The sequence below is a fragment of the Gossypium arboreum genome, chromosome 11 (genome assembly GCF_025698485.1).
Source record: "Gossypium arboreum isolate Shixiya-1 chromosome 11, ASM2569848v2, whole genome shotgun sequence".
NCBI classification, from domain to species: domain Eukaryota; kingdom Viridiplantae; phylum Streptophyta; class Magnoliopsida; order Malvales; family Malvaceae; genus Gossypium; species Gossypium arboreum.
In genome coordinates, this window is record NC_069080.1 from 115,605,473 (window position 1) to 115,623,512 (window position 18,040).

Genomic DNA, 18,040 nt, shown 5'->3' on the forward strand with positions numbered 1-18,040 from the left:
TAGTGTGAGAATGAAATGACTAATTGGTATGTTTGTTACATGTACAAGGTGTGAATTTGTAGCATTGTGTTTAAATTGGTTTGGTGTATAAATTGTGGTGCCAGGTAATGGCATATTGGTTAGGCACATAGGTGAATTGATTTGTCTTGATTTATGTTCGTTTGAATGTGTTTGGAAATGGTTTGGTTTGGTTCCCAAGAAATGGAGGGTGATATGGCTTGCATTAGGGGTCATTTTGGTAGCACACGGCCTAAGACACGATCTGCCGCACAACCATATGTCCTTTTTAATTTTAGGTACAGGTTGGTCGACACGGTCTCAGAGAGTTACACGGCCTACGATACGGCTGTGTGACCCTATTTCAAATACTCATACTGAGGCACACACGGGCTGGGACATGACCGTGTGTCTCATATTTCGAATTGTACGCGGTTAGCCACACAACCGTGTGACCCATGTTTCTAAAATTTTTAAATTTTTCTAAATTTTTCTGTTTTGTTTCAAACTAGTGCCTGAATGTTCCCAAACTATTTTTAAGGCCCCATATGTAACAACCCATTTTTAGTGAAGTCGGAACAGTGGTTTCAGGACCACAAATATGAGTTAGGAAAAAAAATTATTTTAATATTATTTCATGATTTGCATTAAAATATGAATATCATATGAAAATTTCATAAAGAAATTTTACTGATTTTATGTCTAATATGATAAAAATGACCAAATTGCATAAAATGCAAAAGTTGAGTTCTAGTAGCCATAAGTATCGAATAGTTTTGGAATTCAAAATTTGAGGTCCTTATATGGTAATTAGACCATTAAGAGGAGTTAGTAGATAAATATGATGATTCATCCATGGAAAATTAAATAAAGAAAATGATGAAATTGGAAAGAAAAAGATGAAAAGATGATAAATAATAAAATAAACAAAATATCATCATTTTTTATCATCTTTCCTAAACAAAATACATGGAAACCCTAGCTAAAAGAAAAGAGCTCAAGTAATCTTATTTAGCTTAATTGGGTAAGTATCATTGTCTCGTTTTTAGTAATTTTTATGTTTCTGAGATCGTAATAGCTTAATCTAGCTATCTCGGGGATTAATTTGTAAATTTATCAAGGTACTAGGGTTTTTCCATGGATTAATATGGATGACTTATGAAATTTATGGTAGAAAATAAAAGGTTGTTGATAGATAAACAACTTTTGTAAATGAAATTTTGATGAAATTATGATTTAGGGACTAAATTAAAAAGATGTAAAATTCTTGGAAAAATTCTAAATTTTATGAAATACATGGGCTGCTAATGTTATAGGTAAAAATTGGTTAGGCTTGAATAAGGATTAAATTGCATGAATTTCATTTTCTGAGCCTAGGGACAAAATCGTAATTAATCAAAAGTATAGGGGCAAGATGGTAATTTTTCCTAAGATGTGAATTGGATTGAATTGAATGTAAATTGTGTTAAATTGATGTTAAATTCATTTATATAATCAAGATAGATCAAACATGAAGTCATATCGTGGAAAAGAAAAAGTGTCGGATTAGTAGACTTTTGCATACACAAACATTTGTCAAGGTAAGTTCATGTAACTAATTTGTATATATTTGTATGTTTTGAATTGAAAATTCTTGTGTGTGTGATTTTTATAAATTGCCATGTATATTATTGATCACACATATCCGACAAGTATTAAGTCCCGATTGAATACATGAAATTCGATGGATACAGGGTTCCCGATTGGTTGAGGTCTTGCATGTGTTGTAGACCCACCATAGCTCGAAAGAGCGTCCCGTTGTTAGCTCTTATGAGTTTTCTGTTATATGGTTCTTGCGAGATTCCCGTTATTAGCTCTTCAGAGCATCCCGATTGGTTGTGATCCTGTATATGTTGTGGACACACTGCAGGTCTTATGAGCGTCCCGATAAATGGCTTTTCGGAGCTTCTCGTTTAAAGGCTCTTCGGAGCTTCCCGATATGGCTTGCTTGAACTTCCCAGTATATGGATATCCGGAGCTTCTCGATTAACGGCTCTTCAGAGCTACCCGTTATTGGCTTGCATGTGCTTCCTGAATATGGCTTTATTGAGGTTCCTGTTATATGGCTCAAAAGAACTTCCTATTTAAATGCTCCTATGAGCATTCCCGATTATGAATTGACAGATTACAGATTTGTACACTTCAAGTGTATTACCTATGTATCCATCGATATTTTAAATAATTCAACAGGCCAAGTTCTGACAATAGACAACATGAAATTGAAGTGAATCATTTCCCGTACATACTTGAATTACATGAAATTGATATATGAACACAAGATGTGAAAAGTTTATATACATGGAAATTTGATATTCAATGAGGTCATACATGTTTCTTGATATACATATGTAATTCATGATTAACATTTTGATGAAGTTATGTGTTTAGATTATTAGCCAAAATGATGGATTTATTTTGTATGCTTACTTTAAATGTAAATGAATGGTAAGTTAATTTCTCGTTATACGAACTTACTAAGCATATAATGCTTACTTGATTTTATTTCTTTTGTTTTATAGTACTCAGAAGCTCGTAAAAGTTGGAAGTGGGTAGGAGCTACATCATATTATCTCTCGGACTTTTTGGTATATGTAACAAACTAAATTTTTGGTTATAATGGCATGTATAGGGTAATTTTCCCAACTTTGGCATATATGTGTTTTTAATTGTAACTAGCCATTAGAATGGCTAGTGATGACATGTTTGATGAACATGTATAAGTATGCATTTGATTAATTCGGTAAGTTTATGTGTTTGGACAAATAGGTAAGTTTGTATTTTAGAACATATGTGATGTTATTTCATGCTTAAAACTTGGTTTTGGCTTGATTTAAATGTTTAGCATTGGCTTGAGAATGTGTTAAAGTGTTGTTGTAGGTGGAAGACAAATTGGGTGAGTAATGTGGCCTTGGAAATAGCCTATTTTCGTCTACACGAGACACGGGCGTGTGTCTCAGCCGTGTGTGACACACAGCCTAGCACATGGGTGTGTGGTTTGGCCGCATGTCCCCTGCATCTTTAGAATTGCAAAATATAATACTAAAATATTTCATGATAAATATCCTATTTAAAAAATGATTATTTTACCCCTCAACATTTTTTACAATTCCTCCTTTGAATCACCACTTTATTTGATAAGCTTGGGATTTAATCCTTTATATTTATTCATTTATTCAATTTAGTCCATACTTATAAAGTTTGTTACAAGAAATTTTGGGATATTTACACTTTTGGTCCTTCCATTTTTTCTAAATGTACATTTTAACCCCTCAACCTTTGAATATTCACACTTTGACCTCATCAATTTTCACTTTTTTTACAATTTAGTCAATACCTCAAATTTATTTCTCTCAATACACTAGTCCTCTCAATTTCTTCCGGTATTTGGTTGCCTTCTCTACTAAAACTAATAGTTTCTGTTTAATTGTCTCGGAAAATTCTAACACATATCATCTTGTATTAACACTATTCCTGACTTAAGGGGTTTTAAGGATGTCACATTGAGTAACAAAAATTTGTTTATATAGATATGACTAGAATGCCTATTTTTTATTTAAAACATGTTAATTGCATTAAATGAATACTTAAACATGTTGAATGCCTATTTTATTATTTAAAATGTATAGGAATTTAATTAATTTTTTGAAAAATTAAAAACTTTAAAAACCTTGAGCGAAAAAATAGTGATTTTGTTGTATTTTTTAAAATTTTACCAACTTAATTAATTCACACCAACACTGCAAAAATCATTATAATATGATATGTATAAAATACAACATATTGTTTTTATTACTTAAAGCAGAAACCATTATAATATCATATGTATACAATACAACATATTATTTTATTATTTAAAGTAAGGGTGAGAGTTCGATTGAATCGAATGAAAAAATTTCGAGTTAATTGAGTTGACGAATCCTATTTTATCATCCTAACTCGATTTGAAATTTTCTCAAATCGAGTTGAATGCGATGGAATTCGAATCAAATCAAATATATATGTTTGAATTAAATTAAAGAAAAACGATTTTGAGTCCTTGTAATCACTTTCACCCAACGTAACCAAATTTGGTCACCGTAATCAAATTTGTTATTAACTTTCATCCTCTCATAATTTATTTATTAATCTTTTATATACGAGTTAGCTTTCTTTGCTTGCTTAATTGCTTCAATTATCTTTTGATTCTTGTCACTATGTATTTTGAAATAAAAATTTATTAATTGTAAAAATGTGATTTTTTAATAAAATTTATCTTAAAGATAAAATGTGAAATTGATATCAACGTAAAATTTTAACACGAATGTTTTATAGCATCATCAATAATTCAATTTTAACAAAAATTATAAAGATTCAATATGATTAAACAATTCAATAATATAAATAGTATAAAATGTGAAATTTAATTTAATAATATAAATAGTAGATATAAATAAAATTATCATTATTTAGGTTTAGGGATTTTTTTATGATTTTAATTTTTGATTTGGGGATAAAATGTGAAAAGTAAAAGTTTAAGAGGAAAATAAAAAAAATTTGGGGGTTGAGTAAAATTTTGAGGGGGGAATATGAAAAAGAATTGGAGGGAGGGTATAGGATACAAGGGGGGTGGGATGAGAGTAAAAGTTTTGAGGGAAAATAAAAAATTTTGGAGTTGAGGGAATAAAATTTTGGAGGAAAATAAATGTGGAGCAAAATTTGTATTAAAAAAAAATTTGGAGGGAAATGAGTTTGGAGTAAAAGAGGGGTGGGATGGGAAGGAAAATAAAAGTTTTGAAGGGAAAGTAGAGGAGTTTGAAGTAAAAATATAAAATATTATAGTTTATTATTCGGTTTATTCGAATTATTTGAGTTATTTAAATGTGAAAACCTTGAAAAAAGAAATTGAGTTGACTCGAATGATTTGATTAATTCAAATAACTCAATTTGTTTAACTCGAAATTCAATTTATTCAAATTCTTTTTCAAATTTTTCGAATAGAATCGAATTAAATTTTGCTCACCTTAATTTAAAGCAACTATCTTTGAGCGAAACTTGGAAGAATAACTTTATGCTTTAATTAAAATGCAAGAGACGTACCTCTGTTTGCTCAAACAACACTTTATGTGAAAACATAATTTTTTTCTTAATTGATTGAAATTTTAATGTTTAGGATTCAATCGCATAGAAAAGATATATAAATTTTTAATATGTTTTTTGAAAAAATTCAAATACTTCAAAAATCTTCGGTCAAAAAACATGTAATTTTATTGTATTTATTCTTGTAATTTCACCAACTCATTGAATTCGCAGCAACTCTGCGAAAACCATTACAATATCATCATATGTATAAAATACAAGATATTATTTTTATTACTTAAAGCATCTTGCTTTGAGTGAAGCTTGGAAGAATAACTTTATGATTTGATTGCCCGAGAAAGACTTTATGCTTCACTTGTGAAAGAACAATTTTCTTTTTATATTGTTAAATTTTTATTGCTAATTAAGAAAAATAATCTAATGTTATTATCTTTGAATTAAAATCTTTATAGTTACCATTCAAATATTGTGGTTTTAAAACTAAAATTTAACATTTTAATTAATTAGTAATGCATAATCTTTTTATGAATATTTAGGAATTAAAATTTTAATAATTAAAATTATTAATAGTATGGGGACAGCCCATTTATCCTGTTGATTCAAATAAATGTAAAATTCACTATTAGATCATATGTAAAAAAAATCATCTGATACATTGACACGTGTATATTAATTACTTTAATTATATTTAAACATTAATATTATATATTACAAAGAATAAAAAGTAACAAATACCTTAAAAAAGTAACAAATACATTAACTTTATATATCTTACAAATAAATAAACATGATAAATACATTAATGTAGAAAGTTTGTCCATGTACAAATTATATTAATTTTATTATCTTGACGTTCATGTAAAAATATAATTAAAATGATAATAAAATTTAATATAAATTTATAATGAATTAAAATAGATCCATTTGAATTTTTTTCTATATTTTGTTATGACTTTGTTTTAAATTACAATATATTTTAATTTCTTATACATTTTATTATATAGGTTCAAAATTCAATTAATCCTCCAGCTTGTCATAAAAAAAATTTTGAAAGGGAAGAATATTTAAAGTCAATCTTCTGAAGCATGGTTTTGGCTGTTTGGGGATTCCAAAATTAGATTAAAAGTAATAGTAGATACTTTTCGTTAAAGGAAAAATAAATCATAGGTAAAAAACTAGAAATATTTCATCAATCAAGAATTTCAACTTACAATCAATTTTCTCACTCTCTCAATTATTGTCATTGTTTCTTTGTTACGGTCCTCTCATTGTTTCTTTGTTTCGGTCCTCTAAAATGAAGTTCCAACATTTTTCCCACCACCATAAGCTCATCTTTAGGGAGGCGTATGAGGAGGAGTATGAATGCGCCGGGTGCCTGGATGTCATTAACGGTCCAGCTTATATTTGTGAAGACGAAGGCTTTGCAATGCACAAAGTATGTGCTGCAATGCCGCCTCAAATACAAAAAGATGCTTTTCACCCCCATCCACTCAAATTCAAATTGGTAGACATAATTGTGTGTGATGCATGTAGAAGATTCTCGGCAAATTACATCATTTACAAGTGCATATACTGTGAGTTCAACCTCGATTTCAAATGTGCAGTGGCTATTATAAATGATGAGAATGAGATAGCCAAACGTGATGATGAGGATCTCCGAAGAACCACAACTCCCCATTTCAGCCACCCACATCAATTGACTCGTTGCAAGGTTTGGCCAATGAGAGAGCTTGGAGAAAATATATTTAAAACCTTTTGGCAGTCAAGTAAGTTGAAGTGCGTGGCATGCAAACAGGAGGTCCAAGGTACATTATCTTTTATCTGTCTTCCTTGTAAATTTTTGATACATGAATCATGTATGAATGACATGCCGATGCAAGTTCTAAGCAGTCCGTTTCACCCTCACCACATTCTTCACCCTCGACCTTTCTTTAATGCACGAGAACAAGTTCGATGTTATGCTTGTAGGAAGAAAGTCAATGGTTTCAGCTTTTATTGCAATACATGCGATGTTGACTTTCACGTTTCATGTGCCAAGTATCGAACTCGTGCTACAAAGCATAGTTGTCATCCTCACAATCTTCTACAATTGGGGAAGAGCATTATCAAAGGGATATCTTGTCATGCATGTGATCGTAAAACTTGCAATGACTCTATTTTCAGTTGCAGAAAGTGTGATTTCAATGTACATCCTAAATGTATACCACTACCGTCTAATTTTGAGCATAAACGTCACTTGCATCCACTTACTCTTACAAGTCCTTTTGCCGAAGATGATTCGGGAGATTATTATTGCGACATGTGTGAGACAGAAAGGAATCCAGAAATCCATGTTTATTATTGTGCAGAATGCAATTATATTGCGCATATTGATTGTGTCCTATCCGAGGTAAGACAACTGTAATAACTAAAATAGTTGTCTTTTAACTCACAATAAAAATATGCATACTGAAAAAAGGGACATATAATTAGTAAATTTCAAACCACAGCCAACCAATGCTATTAACTATCTTAAATTTATTACAATGGTTTTGTTCTATTTTGTACAAGTATGAAACTAAACATTTGGACTTAGGTACTTGAACCTCCGGAAGAGATGCTTTTAGATCCTCAAAGAATGGAAGAGAATTTTGACGATGGAAGTTTGGGATCGGAGATGGTTAGTATCTATGTAATAATTTATTATTTTTGTTCTCAAAGATTATTAATATACTAATCATATCACAATTTGACAATATGTAGAATAGAAATAATATATTTAAAATTCCAAAATGAAAGCGGAGAAACAATAAATTATCCTTATCTCTAACAATTTCTTCTTTTTTTTTCTTTCAGATACTAAGTGTTTCTTTTCATCCTCACCCATTAATACGAAATGATGATTATGAAGAAGAAACAATATTTGTGTGTGATAGATGTGAAGAACTTTGTATTGGTTCACGTTATAGCTGTAAACTTTGTTTTTTCGACCTTGACAACAAATGTGCTACTTCAAAAGATGAAACCCAAAAAGTGAGAAAAGTCAAAACCATAGTCAACCATTTTAGTCACCCCCATCTAATTACACGATGCAAGATTGGCATTTTACAAACAGAGCCAGACTTTGATTTGACTTGCATGGCATGTAGACAACGCCTATGCGGTATAATATATGCTTGCACTTATTGTTCAAGATTCTTTCTACACGAATTTTGTCTCAAGCACATACCGGAGGAAGTTCAAAGCTCGTTCCATCCACAACATCCTCTTCCCATATTTCCGTTCCCATACGAGTCGGGACCTCCATGCAAAGCCTGCAATGAAGACGTTGAAGGCATGCTGTTCTTTTGTGTAGCATGCAATTTCCCAATGCACTATTCATGCGCTAAGTATCAATTTCGTGAGATAAAACATAATTGCCATGCCGATCACCATCTTCTACATTTGGGGAAAGGTTTTTTCGGTGATGAATCTCCCCAATGTGATGCATGTGGTGAAGCTTGTAAGGACACGTTGTTCAGCTGCCTCAAGTGTTTGTTTTATATACATCTTGAATGCATTTCACTACCTTCCGTCGTCAAGCACAAACGTCATTTGCATCCAGTTGTACTCACAACTTTGGTGTTTGAAAATGATTATGAAGAATACTATTGTGATACATGTGAAACACAAAGAAACCCAGAGCATGACATTTATTATTGCAAAGAATGCAACTATATTTCACATATTGACTGTGTGCTTTCAGAGGTAAGTGCTTATTGTTACATTTGTTTCATAATTAAAAGAATTAAAGCTTTTTCTTGATATGTCATAAAGCCTAAAACTAACATTTGATATATGTTTATTATTTAGGTTGAACCTCCGGAAAAGATAATTCAGTGTCTAATTCCACGTTCAAAAGGAAATTGATTAAAAAGGTGGTCATCAATGAAAAATAATTCCTTGAACATTTGCAAGTAAACTTATAATATTTAAACTTTGTAATTTGGCATGTAATTTTTAATTGTAATATTTAAACTTTCATCATCTCATTTAAGTTGTTTATTTCAAAGATTTTAAAAATATCATCTCATTTAAGTTGTTTATTTCAAAGATTTCAAAATATGTCTCTTTTATGTCTCAAAATTAAATTACATATTTAATCATTAAATTATTTTTATATCATAATTACAAAATTCAAGGTTCGTTTTAATGTATATTATCGGGTTATTAGACATATATCATATTGTATTATTATATCATCCCTAAACATACCCAAATAATGTATAAATATAGTTTTATACTATAAAAATATTAAAATCATCCACTTATTATTAGTATACAAAATTATTTTATTTACAATAAACCTTTGTCGATTGTAAATCAGTAATTCACATTTATATTGTTGAATGAAGTTGTTAAATGAAAGAAGCTAAAGTAGGGATGAAATTAGAATTTTTTTTTAGGGAGGCTGAAATTAAATTGTAACTTTTAATAGTTTATATTTTTATAATTTTAGAAGATTAAATTAAATTTTTATTATTTTAAGGGGCAAAATATAATTTTATCTTTACTAATTTAAAATTTTAAAATTTCTAAAAGGGTTAAATAGATAATTTTCTATTTTAGGGGAGTCGGCTAGATACGCCACTGAGCTGTAGTTTCAATATGTGATTGCCATTAATTTAGTTAATATAGATTAATGAATAATGTATATTTTTCTTTATGTATTGAACTAAAATTATCTTTAATTGGGAAATCTTTTTCTTTTGGCTAAGTTCAAAAGGCTATATTGAATTGCAATACAAACGAAGAAAGACAAGTGTTTGTTTTGTCTAGAGATTGAGACATAGAAAGATGAAATATTGAGATACTATGCTATCTATGTGTGTAAACACGGGTGACTTCAAAATGGCCCAAGGGTTTTTTTTTAAATGGAAAAATTATATATTTTTTAAAATTAATAAATTAATTTAGGCAATTTCAGCACAAATGATTTAGTTTTTAACTAAAAATGTTATAAATTTATTTATATTTAAGTAAACTTTATCATCAATATATATAGATATTAGGGATAAATCTTAAAACTCTACATAAGTTTTGAACAAATGTCAAATGTGCATTGTTATTCATGAACTTTGATTTCATACATTTTGTATATGAGATTTTTATTTGATTCAATTTTCATAAATTAATTACACAATTATCATTATAGAATCATTTTATGTTTACATATTACATTCAAAAATCGTTATGTTTATCCAATATATAGGTAAATTGAAGTGTTTGTCTTTTTAAATGTGTTCAATTAAATCAAAATTAAAGTTTCATTTATATATTTAAACTACAATCAAAGTTTCATATGTATAATTATACCAAATCAAAGTTGATATGTCAAATTGCACATTAAATTAAAATTCATGTGTAATCTTAAGATTTATCCTATATATACATTATAAACTATTTTTTTAGTTGATTTGTAACATGTTATATCTGAGTATAAAAAAAATATTTATCTAAATGTGACTTGAATGACTATTGTGTTACTTAAATTAAATGTTTTGTTTATTTTATATTAATATATACTCTATAATTAAATTTAAATGATTTTATATTAATATCACAACAATGTAGTGTAAAAGAATTCTTAAAAATAATAATATACTAGATTTAGAAGGTTGTTGTTAAATATAATGAATTAAACAAAATTTAAATGATTTTAGGTTTAGTGATATAAAAAGTTTTCACAGAATTAAAGAAAATATTAAGTCTCTTTCAATTTTTTAATCAAATTGAGTTTATAAACGGATAATATTGACTGATATTGATTATTAGAAATTAACAGCAATGCTGATGTGATCGTTAAATACCACAGAGTCAGTCAACCGATGCTGATTTGACATTACCACATAAATAAAAAAATTAATTTTATTTTAAAATAAAAAATTATTTTTAAAAAAATAAAGTTTAGAATGAATCTGAACATATAGTTTCTAATGGTTAACGTTGATCAAAGGGTCTTATTGGTCGAAATTGTTAGTTTTTGGGCTCAATTGGGAGCAAAAAGTTGAGATGGGCTTAATTGATTTTTTTTCGAAATTCTTCGAGGGCCTTTTATACTATTAATCCATAATTTTATTGTATTTATTTTTGTAATTCCTCCCAGTGAATTAATTCATGACACCAACATGGTGAAAATTGTTATATATATATATACACGTGTGTGTGTGTGTGTGTGTTAGACTATTGAGACCTACAAAAATAAAACCTACTTGAAATTATAAAATTAGTAGAAAGCATCAAGTAGGATCATTCTAAAGAGACCGATGATAATGTTTCTAAGTTTCTTGCCAATTTTTGCATCAAACTTTCATGCCATTTTTGGATGCCTTCCTAACATTTTTGGGCTTGATTCGTAGAATAATTATATTTATATCTTTAAATTCCTTTTGAATTGGTATATCATAGGCTCAAAATAGAGTTCTGTAGCTCAAGTTCTAGCAAAAATATTGAACTTGTACTGTTTTTTTTTTTAAATTTAACACCCCATATCCCCGACCCGATTGCCAGGTTTGAGCTACAGGATACCAAATTCATTTCCGGAGCAACTACAATCAATTACAATTCAATTTAGCCTTTTGTACATACTAACAAGTTTAAAACATTATTAACACCAACTATATAATCAATTTCAAGATTAAAACGAGCTTACAAAAGCTCTTTTAATAATCCGAGATCGTTTAAGGAATAAAATGCAAAAAGTGTGATTTCAATGTACATCCTAAGTGTATGCCACTACCGTCTAGTTTTAAGCATAAACGTCACTTGCATCCACTTACACTTGTAAGTCCCTTTGCTGAAGATGATTCGGAAGATTATTTTTGCGATATGTGTGAGACAGAAAGGAATCCAAAAATCCATGTGTTGAAACCCCTTTTTTATTTTAAAAAACAATGGGAATCGACTTTTAAAACCGAGTGTGGAGTCGCCACCAATCTCTTGATTTAGGTATGATTGGACCACCTATTAAAACGCTTTGTTCAATGAAAAATAAATTTGGTTTAGGAGTAATAAAGAAAAACGGGTTCGGGAGTCGGTTACGCATGAGGAAGGGTTAGCACCCTCATTACGCCCAAAAAACTGGTACCAAATTGATTTGATGCTGTCCTTAGATTAAAAAATATTTTTCGAAGTAAATAAAAAAAATTTTAATAGCTCAAATTAGCTATCAAAAATTTCCCGTTCCGAAGATATGCAGTTTCATACCCAGTACGATTGGATACGATCCCTTATACCTTTAATATACGATCGATTTTCGAATTTTTTTAAAAAAACTTATGCATTAAAAGTATAAAAGGTTATCTAAATATTTGGTTCGTCGAAAAAGTCATACCCAGTACGATTGAGCATAATTTTTCCGAATTCCCCAAATATTAGACATTGCCTTATTTCAAAAACTTTAAATAATTGAAATTTAAAAATTTGCTCAAAAAACATGTTTATTCATTTAAAATTAATGAAATATTTAATGTATTATAAAAATAAAAAAATATGAAATAATATACTAAATACAATAAACCTTGCTTAATATGTCTAACATTCATTCTAGGTATAATGTAATAAAAATTCTTTAAGCATGGATAATGAATAATAAAAAAATAATATACATGATCATAACACAAAATAAAATGATGTACAAAAATATGTATGAAACAAAATGAAGGATTAATGGTCATATAATATATCTAAGTTGACACATTTGCATAAAACTTGGGATATATGTTTATTGAAATAATTATTATAAATTTCAAAGTTCAAATCAAATCATGCACAAAATATTTAAAACATAAATTTATTCAAAAGTTGAGAATTCACAAGATAATTTAAATAATATATTAAATATGAAGGAATAACAATATATGATATAAAATAATATACAAAGTCTATTTATGAAACCTTTGTATTGATAAAAATAAAACTAATAAAAAATGAAGTAAATATATAAGTTATATAAGTAATATATATATATATATATATATATATATATATATATATATATATAAACATAAGGATAATATGAAATACAATAAATTATATGATTTAAAAGGGTTCTTAAAAATATTATACACATAAATAATTTTAAAAGAGGATGTATATATACATAGAAAAATATTTACACAAAATTATATGAAAATAATAACATGTACCATAGTAAAAATAATTTAATATGTACCATATACATGTAAAAATGCTAGAAATAATTATAGGTCAAAATATCATTTAATTAAAATATGAATTATAGAATTAAATATAACTTATATACGTAATAATTTTAAAAACACAATTATATGAGTTTACTATGAAAAATATATATGTATAAAAATATCTTGGCTTTAATAATGAATACAAATTAAATATATGCTCTAAATATATGTTTAACAATAACTTAAATAATACACAATATGAGGGATTTTTTAAAAAGAAGAAAGATATGTAAATAAATCTAAAAGAAATTATATGCATAAAAATACTAATATTTAAAAAGGTATTTAAATTATATATATCAATAATTTTCAGTATATGTATAGTTAAAATTTAGTTAATGTATATAACATGCGATTTTATTTAAAAAACAAATACTAATAACATTAATATGTGAAAAATAGTTAATTTTAATGTTAATAATGTTCATGGAATAAAACCAAGTATTATGAGGTATATACATGTATAATAACACATAAAATAATGTACAACAATATGGAAATTTAAGTACCCCAAATTACAACAAATAAGTAACCAACAATACAAATAATACCATTAATATTAACATTACAAACGATATAAACAGTAACAAATAAAAACGAAAATAAAACAAGGATGAATATACAACATTAATAAAAAGACTGAAAATATATAAGTGAATAAACCCAAATTTATAACATAAATCTAATAAAATACTTAATCGAAATTAAAGTAAAATAAAAGAAAATTTACAAAATAAGTAAAACTATTAAAGGAGACACATATATAACACACATGAATTTACAGGGATCAATATTGAAATAATCCCTGATCTTGAAACATTGTGTTGAAATATGGACTAAAACATAAAAGTATTTCAAATTTTAGGGATAATTTAAAAGAAAATAAAGCAGATTAAACGCAGATGGGAGCAGATTGCGCCACGGTACAAGGAGGAGGGACCTGCCCCGAAAATATACCATTCCAGGCGCAAAGGCACAAATTCGGGGCTCTAGGCGGGTTAACGCGCGGACCCTCCCCCCTGTGCGGCATCGTTTTAGACCTGCTGCTAACCCCCTCTTTTTGAATCATTTTTTAACCTAAAACATAATTCCTTCCCGTTTTGAAATGAATCATGCTATCAGCCCATTAATTTAGGGTTTCCTTTAGCATACCGCCTCCAACAATAGAACTTCCAGAATCCAGAAACCAGTTTGCGGCCTCAAGATCATTCCTCATACTTCGATCTCAGCGAAGCAAAGAAGAATCCGTGGCGAATTTGAAAAAGTAAGATCCCCTTTTCGTTTCTTTTTTTATTTTGAAATACAATATCAAAAGATTGAGAAAAAAATGAAAAGATTCAACGAAAAAAACTAAAAGCCAGTAAAAAAAACTGAAAATCACCTTTATAAACTTGCTTTCGAAATACCTTTTTTCAGAATTTAGTGTGCATATGTAGATGTATTTTCTGTGTGCATAAAAATCTCTGGAGTACAAAAATGAGGCTTTTTATAGCCTGGATTTACAGAATAAAGTAAAAAAATGAAATTCTATGTTCATCGCTGTCATCTTCTGTAAATTCTGTTATCTCTCTTCTCGTGTATTCTTTGCGGGAACGGCCGTACGGAGGAGCCCCCTGGTGACGTGGAGGCTGAGCGTGGAAATTTCTCGTGAGAAGCTAACCTTTTGTTGTCCTTCTGACTTACTCTAGAAGCTTCTAGCATTCTCAGGAAATTGAAATAATTCTAGGTGCATTGGGCCTCGGGTTTTGGGGTTATTTAGGCTAATTTTTATTGGGTTTTGGAAATTTACAATTTGGGCCAGACATTATGTAATTGGGCTAAAAAGTTTTGGGGTATTTGGTTAGAAACTGGGTTATTAGAATTGGGTTTTGGGCCATGGGTTATTTAGTATTTTGTAAATGGATTTTTTTTGAACTATTTAGTCTTGGACTTTTATTCATTTATTTGGGTTTATTTATTTGCAAATAAATTAAATGGGCCCGGACAAAATTGGTTGACTACACCATGTTTATTATTACGCAGAATACAATTATATTGCATATATTGATTGTTTCCTTTCCGAGGTAAGACAACTGTAATAGCTAAAATAGTAGTCGTTTAACTCACAATAGAAATGTGCGTGGTAAAAAAATGGCACATGTATAATTACTAAGTTTTAAACCAAAACAAAACCGATGTTATTCACTATCCTAAACTTATTACGAAGGTTTTGTTGTATTTGGTACAAGTATGAAACTAAACATTTGTGCTTAGGTACTTGAGCCTCCGAAAAAGATGCATTTAGATCCTCAAAGAAAAGAGAATTTTGACGATGGAAGTTTGGGATTGGAGATGGTTAGTATCTATGTAATAATTTATTATTTTAGTTCTCAAAGATTATTAATATACTAATCATATCACAATTTGACAATGTGTAGAATTGAAATAATATATTTAAATTTCCAAAATGAAAGCGGAGAAACAATAAATTATCCTTATCTCTAACAATTTCTTTTTTTTTTTCTCGGATACTAAGTGTTTCTTTTCATCCTCACCCATTGATACGAAATGATGATTATGAAGAAGAAACAATATTTATGTGTGACAGATGTGAAGAACTATGTATTGGTTCACGTTATAGCTGTAAACTTTGTTCATTCAACCTTGACAACAAATGTGCTACTTCAAAAGATGAAACCCAAAAAGTGAGAAAAGTCAAAACCATAGTCAACCATTTTAGTCACCCCCATCTAATTACACAATGCAAGATCGGCATTTTACAAACAGAGCCAAACTTTGATTTGACTTGCATGGCACGTAGACAACGCCTTTGCGGTATAATATATGCTTGCACTTATTGTTTAAGATTCTTTCTACACGAATTTTGTCTCAAGCACATACCGAAGGAAGTTCAGAGCTCGTTCCATCCACAACATCCTCTTCCCATATTTCCATTCCAATCTGAGTGGAGACCTCCATGTAAAGCCTGCAATGAAGACGTTGAAGGCATGCTGTTCTTTTGTGTAGCATGCAATTTCCCAATGCACTATTCATGCGCTAAGTATCAATTTCGTGAGATAAAACATAATTGCCATGCCGATCACCATCTTCTACATTTGGGGAAAGGTTTTTTCGGTGATGAATCTCCCCAATGTGATTCATGTGGTGAAGCTTGTAAGGACACGTTGTTCAGCTGCCTCAAGTGTATGTTTTATATACATCTTGAATGCATTTCACTACCTTCCGTCGTCAAGAACAAACGTCATTTGCATCCACTTGTACTCACAACTTTGGTGATTGAAGATAATTATGAAGAATACTATTGTGATACATGTGAAACAAAAAGAAACCCAGAGCATGACATGCATTTATTCTTGCAAAGAATGCAACTATGTTTCACATATTGACTGTGTGCTATCGGAGGTAAGTGCTAATTTTTACATCTGTTTCATAATTAAAAGAAATAAAGTTTTTTCTTAGCATGTTATAAAGCCTAAAAGTAAAATTTGATATATGTTTATTATTTAGTTTGAACCTCCAAAGAGATACGTCAGTGTCTAATTCCACATCCAAGAAAAAGTGATGGGTGACATTAATGGAAAATAATTCCTTGAACATTTGCAAGTAAGCTTATTATATTTAAACTTTGTAATTTGGCATGTAGTTTTCATCTGATGCTCATTTAAGTTGTATATTTCGAAAATTTCAAAATATATCTCATTATATCTCAAAGAATAAATTACATTATTTTTTAACAATTTTGTTTTTATATCATAATTACAAAGTTTAAATTTTGTTTATTAAAAGTTTCAAAATTTTAATTTTTATAATGTATATTGTCATGTTAATTGACATTTTCATAAGGAATTATTATATCATCCCTAAACATATCCAAATAATGTATTAAATATAATTTTAAATTATACAAAATACCAAATTCATCCACTTGTTATTAGTATACAAAATTAATTTATAGACGAAAAACCTTTGCCAATTGTAAATCATTAATTCGCATTTATATTATTGAATAAAGTTGTTAAATGAAAGAAGCTGAAGTTGCAATATGTGATTGCCATTAATTTAGTTAGCATTAGACTAATGAATGTATATTCTTCTTTATGTTTTCAACTGAAATTCTCTTTAATTCGGAAATCTTTTTCTTCAGAAGGCTGAGCAAGGAAACAAGTTATGGGAAATGTCTTTTAATATTCATTCAAACACAGTGTCAATTAATTTCTTTGTGAATCACAATACAAACGAAAAAGGGTTTTCTCTAGAAAGATGAAAATTTGAGATACTATGCCATCTACGTGTGTAGACCGGGGTGAATTCAAAATTGCCCAAGGGTTTTCTTTTTTTTAAATAGGAATTTTATATTTTGATTTTTTTTTTCAAAATTAATAAATTAATTAAGGCTATTTCAATACAAAAGATTTAGTTTTCATCTCAATATAATTATAAATGTATTTACATTTAACTAAACTTTACTACCTATATATATTAGGATTAATCTCAAAATTATACATAAACTTTGAACAAATGTGCATTATTATAAATAAACTTTGATTTCGTGCAGTTTATACTTGAGTATAAAAATGTTTATCTAAATGTGACTTAAATGCCTATTGTGTTACTTAAAACATGTTTGAAAGTTTTAAATGCTTATTTTATATTAATATACACTTTATAATTAAATTTAAATGATTTTGTGTTAATATTGCAGCAAT

At 28.7% G+C, this 18,040-nt stretch overlaps 2 protein-coding genes and 1 long non-coding RNA gene across 3 annotated transcripts; all 3 read left to right on the top strand.

The window, feature by feature from the left end:
* The first annotated feature begins 6,309 nt into the window (after positions 1 to 6,309).
* Positions 6,310 to 7,516, top strand: LOC128283942 (uncharacterized). Its single transcript, XM_053021355.1, has one exon. The coding sequence runs from the start codon at positions 6,407 to 6,409 to the stop codon at positions 7,514 to 7,516; it is 1,110 nt and encodes a 369-aa protein (XP_052877315.1). The 5' UTR covers positions 6,310 to 6,406.
* Positions 7,517 to 7,708: 192 nt separating this feature from the next.
* On the top strand, positions 7,709 to 9,070 carry LOC108472225 (uncharacterized). Its single transcript, XM_053021356.1, has 3 exons — positions 7,709 to 7,771; positions 7,948 to 8,838; positions 8,944 to 9,070. The coding sequence occupies exons 1-3, from the start codon at positions 7,709 to 7,711 to the stop codon at positions 8,998 to 9,000; spliced, it is 1,011 nt and encodes a 336-aa protein (XP_052877316.1). The 3' UTR covers positions 9,001 to 9,070.
* Positions 9,071 to 14,237: 5,167 nt separating this feature from the next.
* Positions 14,238 to 15,821, top strand: LOC128283535 (uncharacterized). The gene is made up of 2 exons (XR_008273900.1): positions 14,238 to 14,598; positions 15,588 to 15,821. It is a non-coding gene; the product is annotated as an uncharacterized LOC128283535 (long non-coding RNA).
* The last annotated feature ends 2,219 nt before the right edge of the window (positions 15,822 to 18,040 follow it).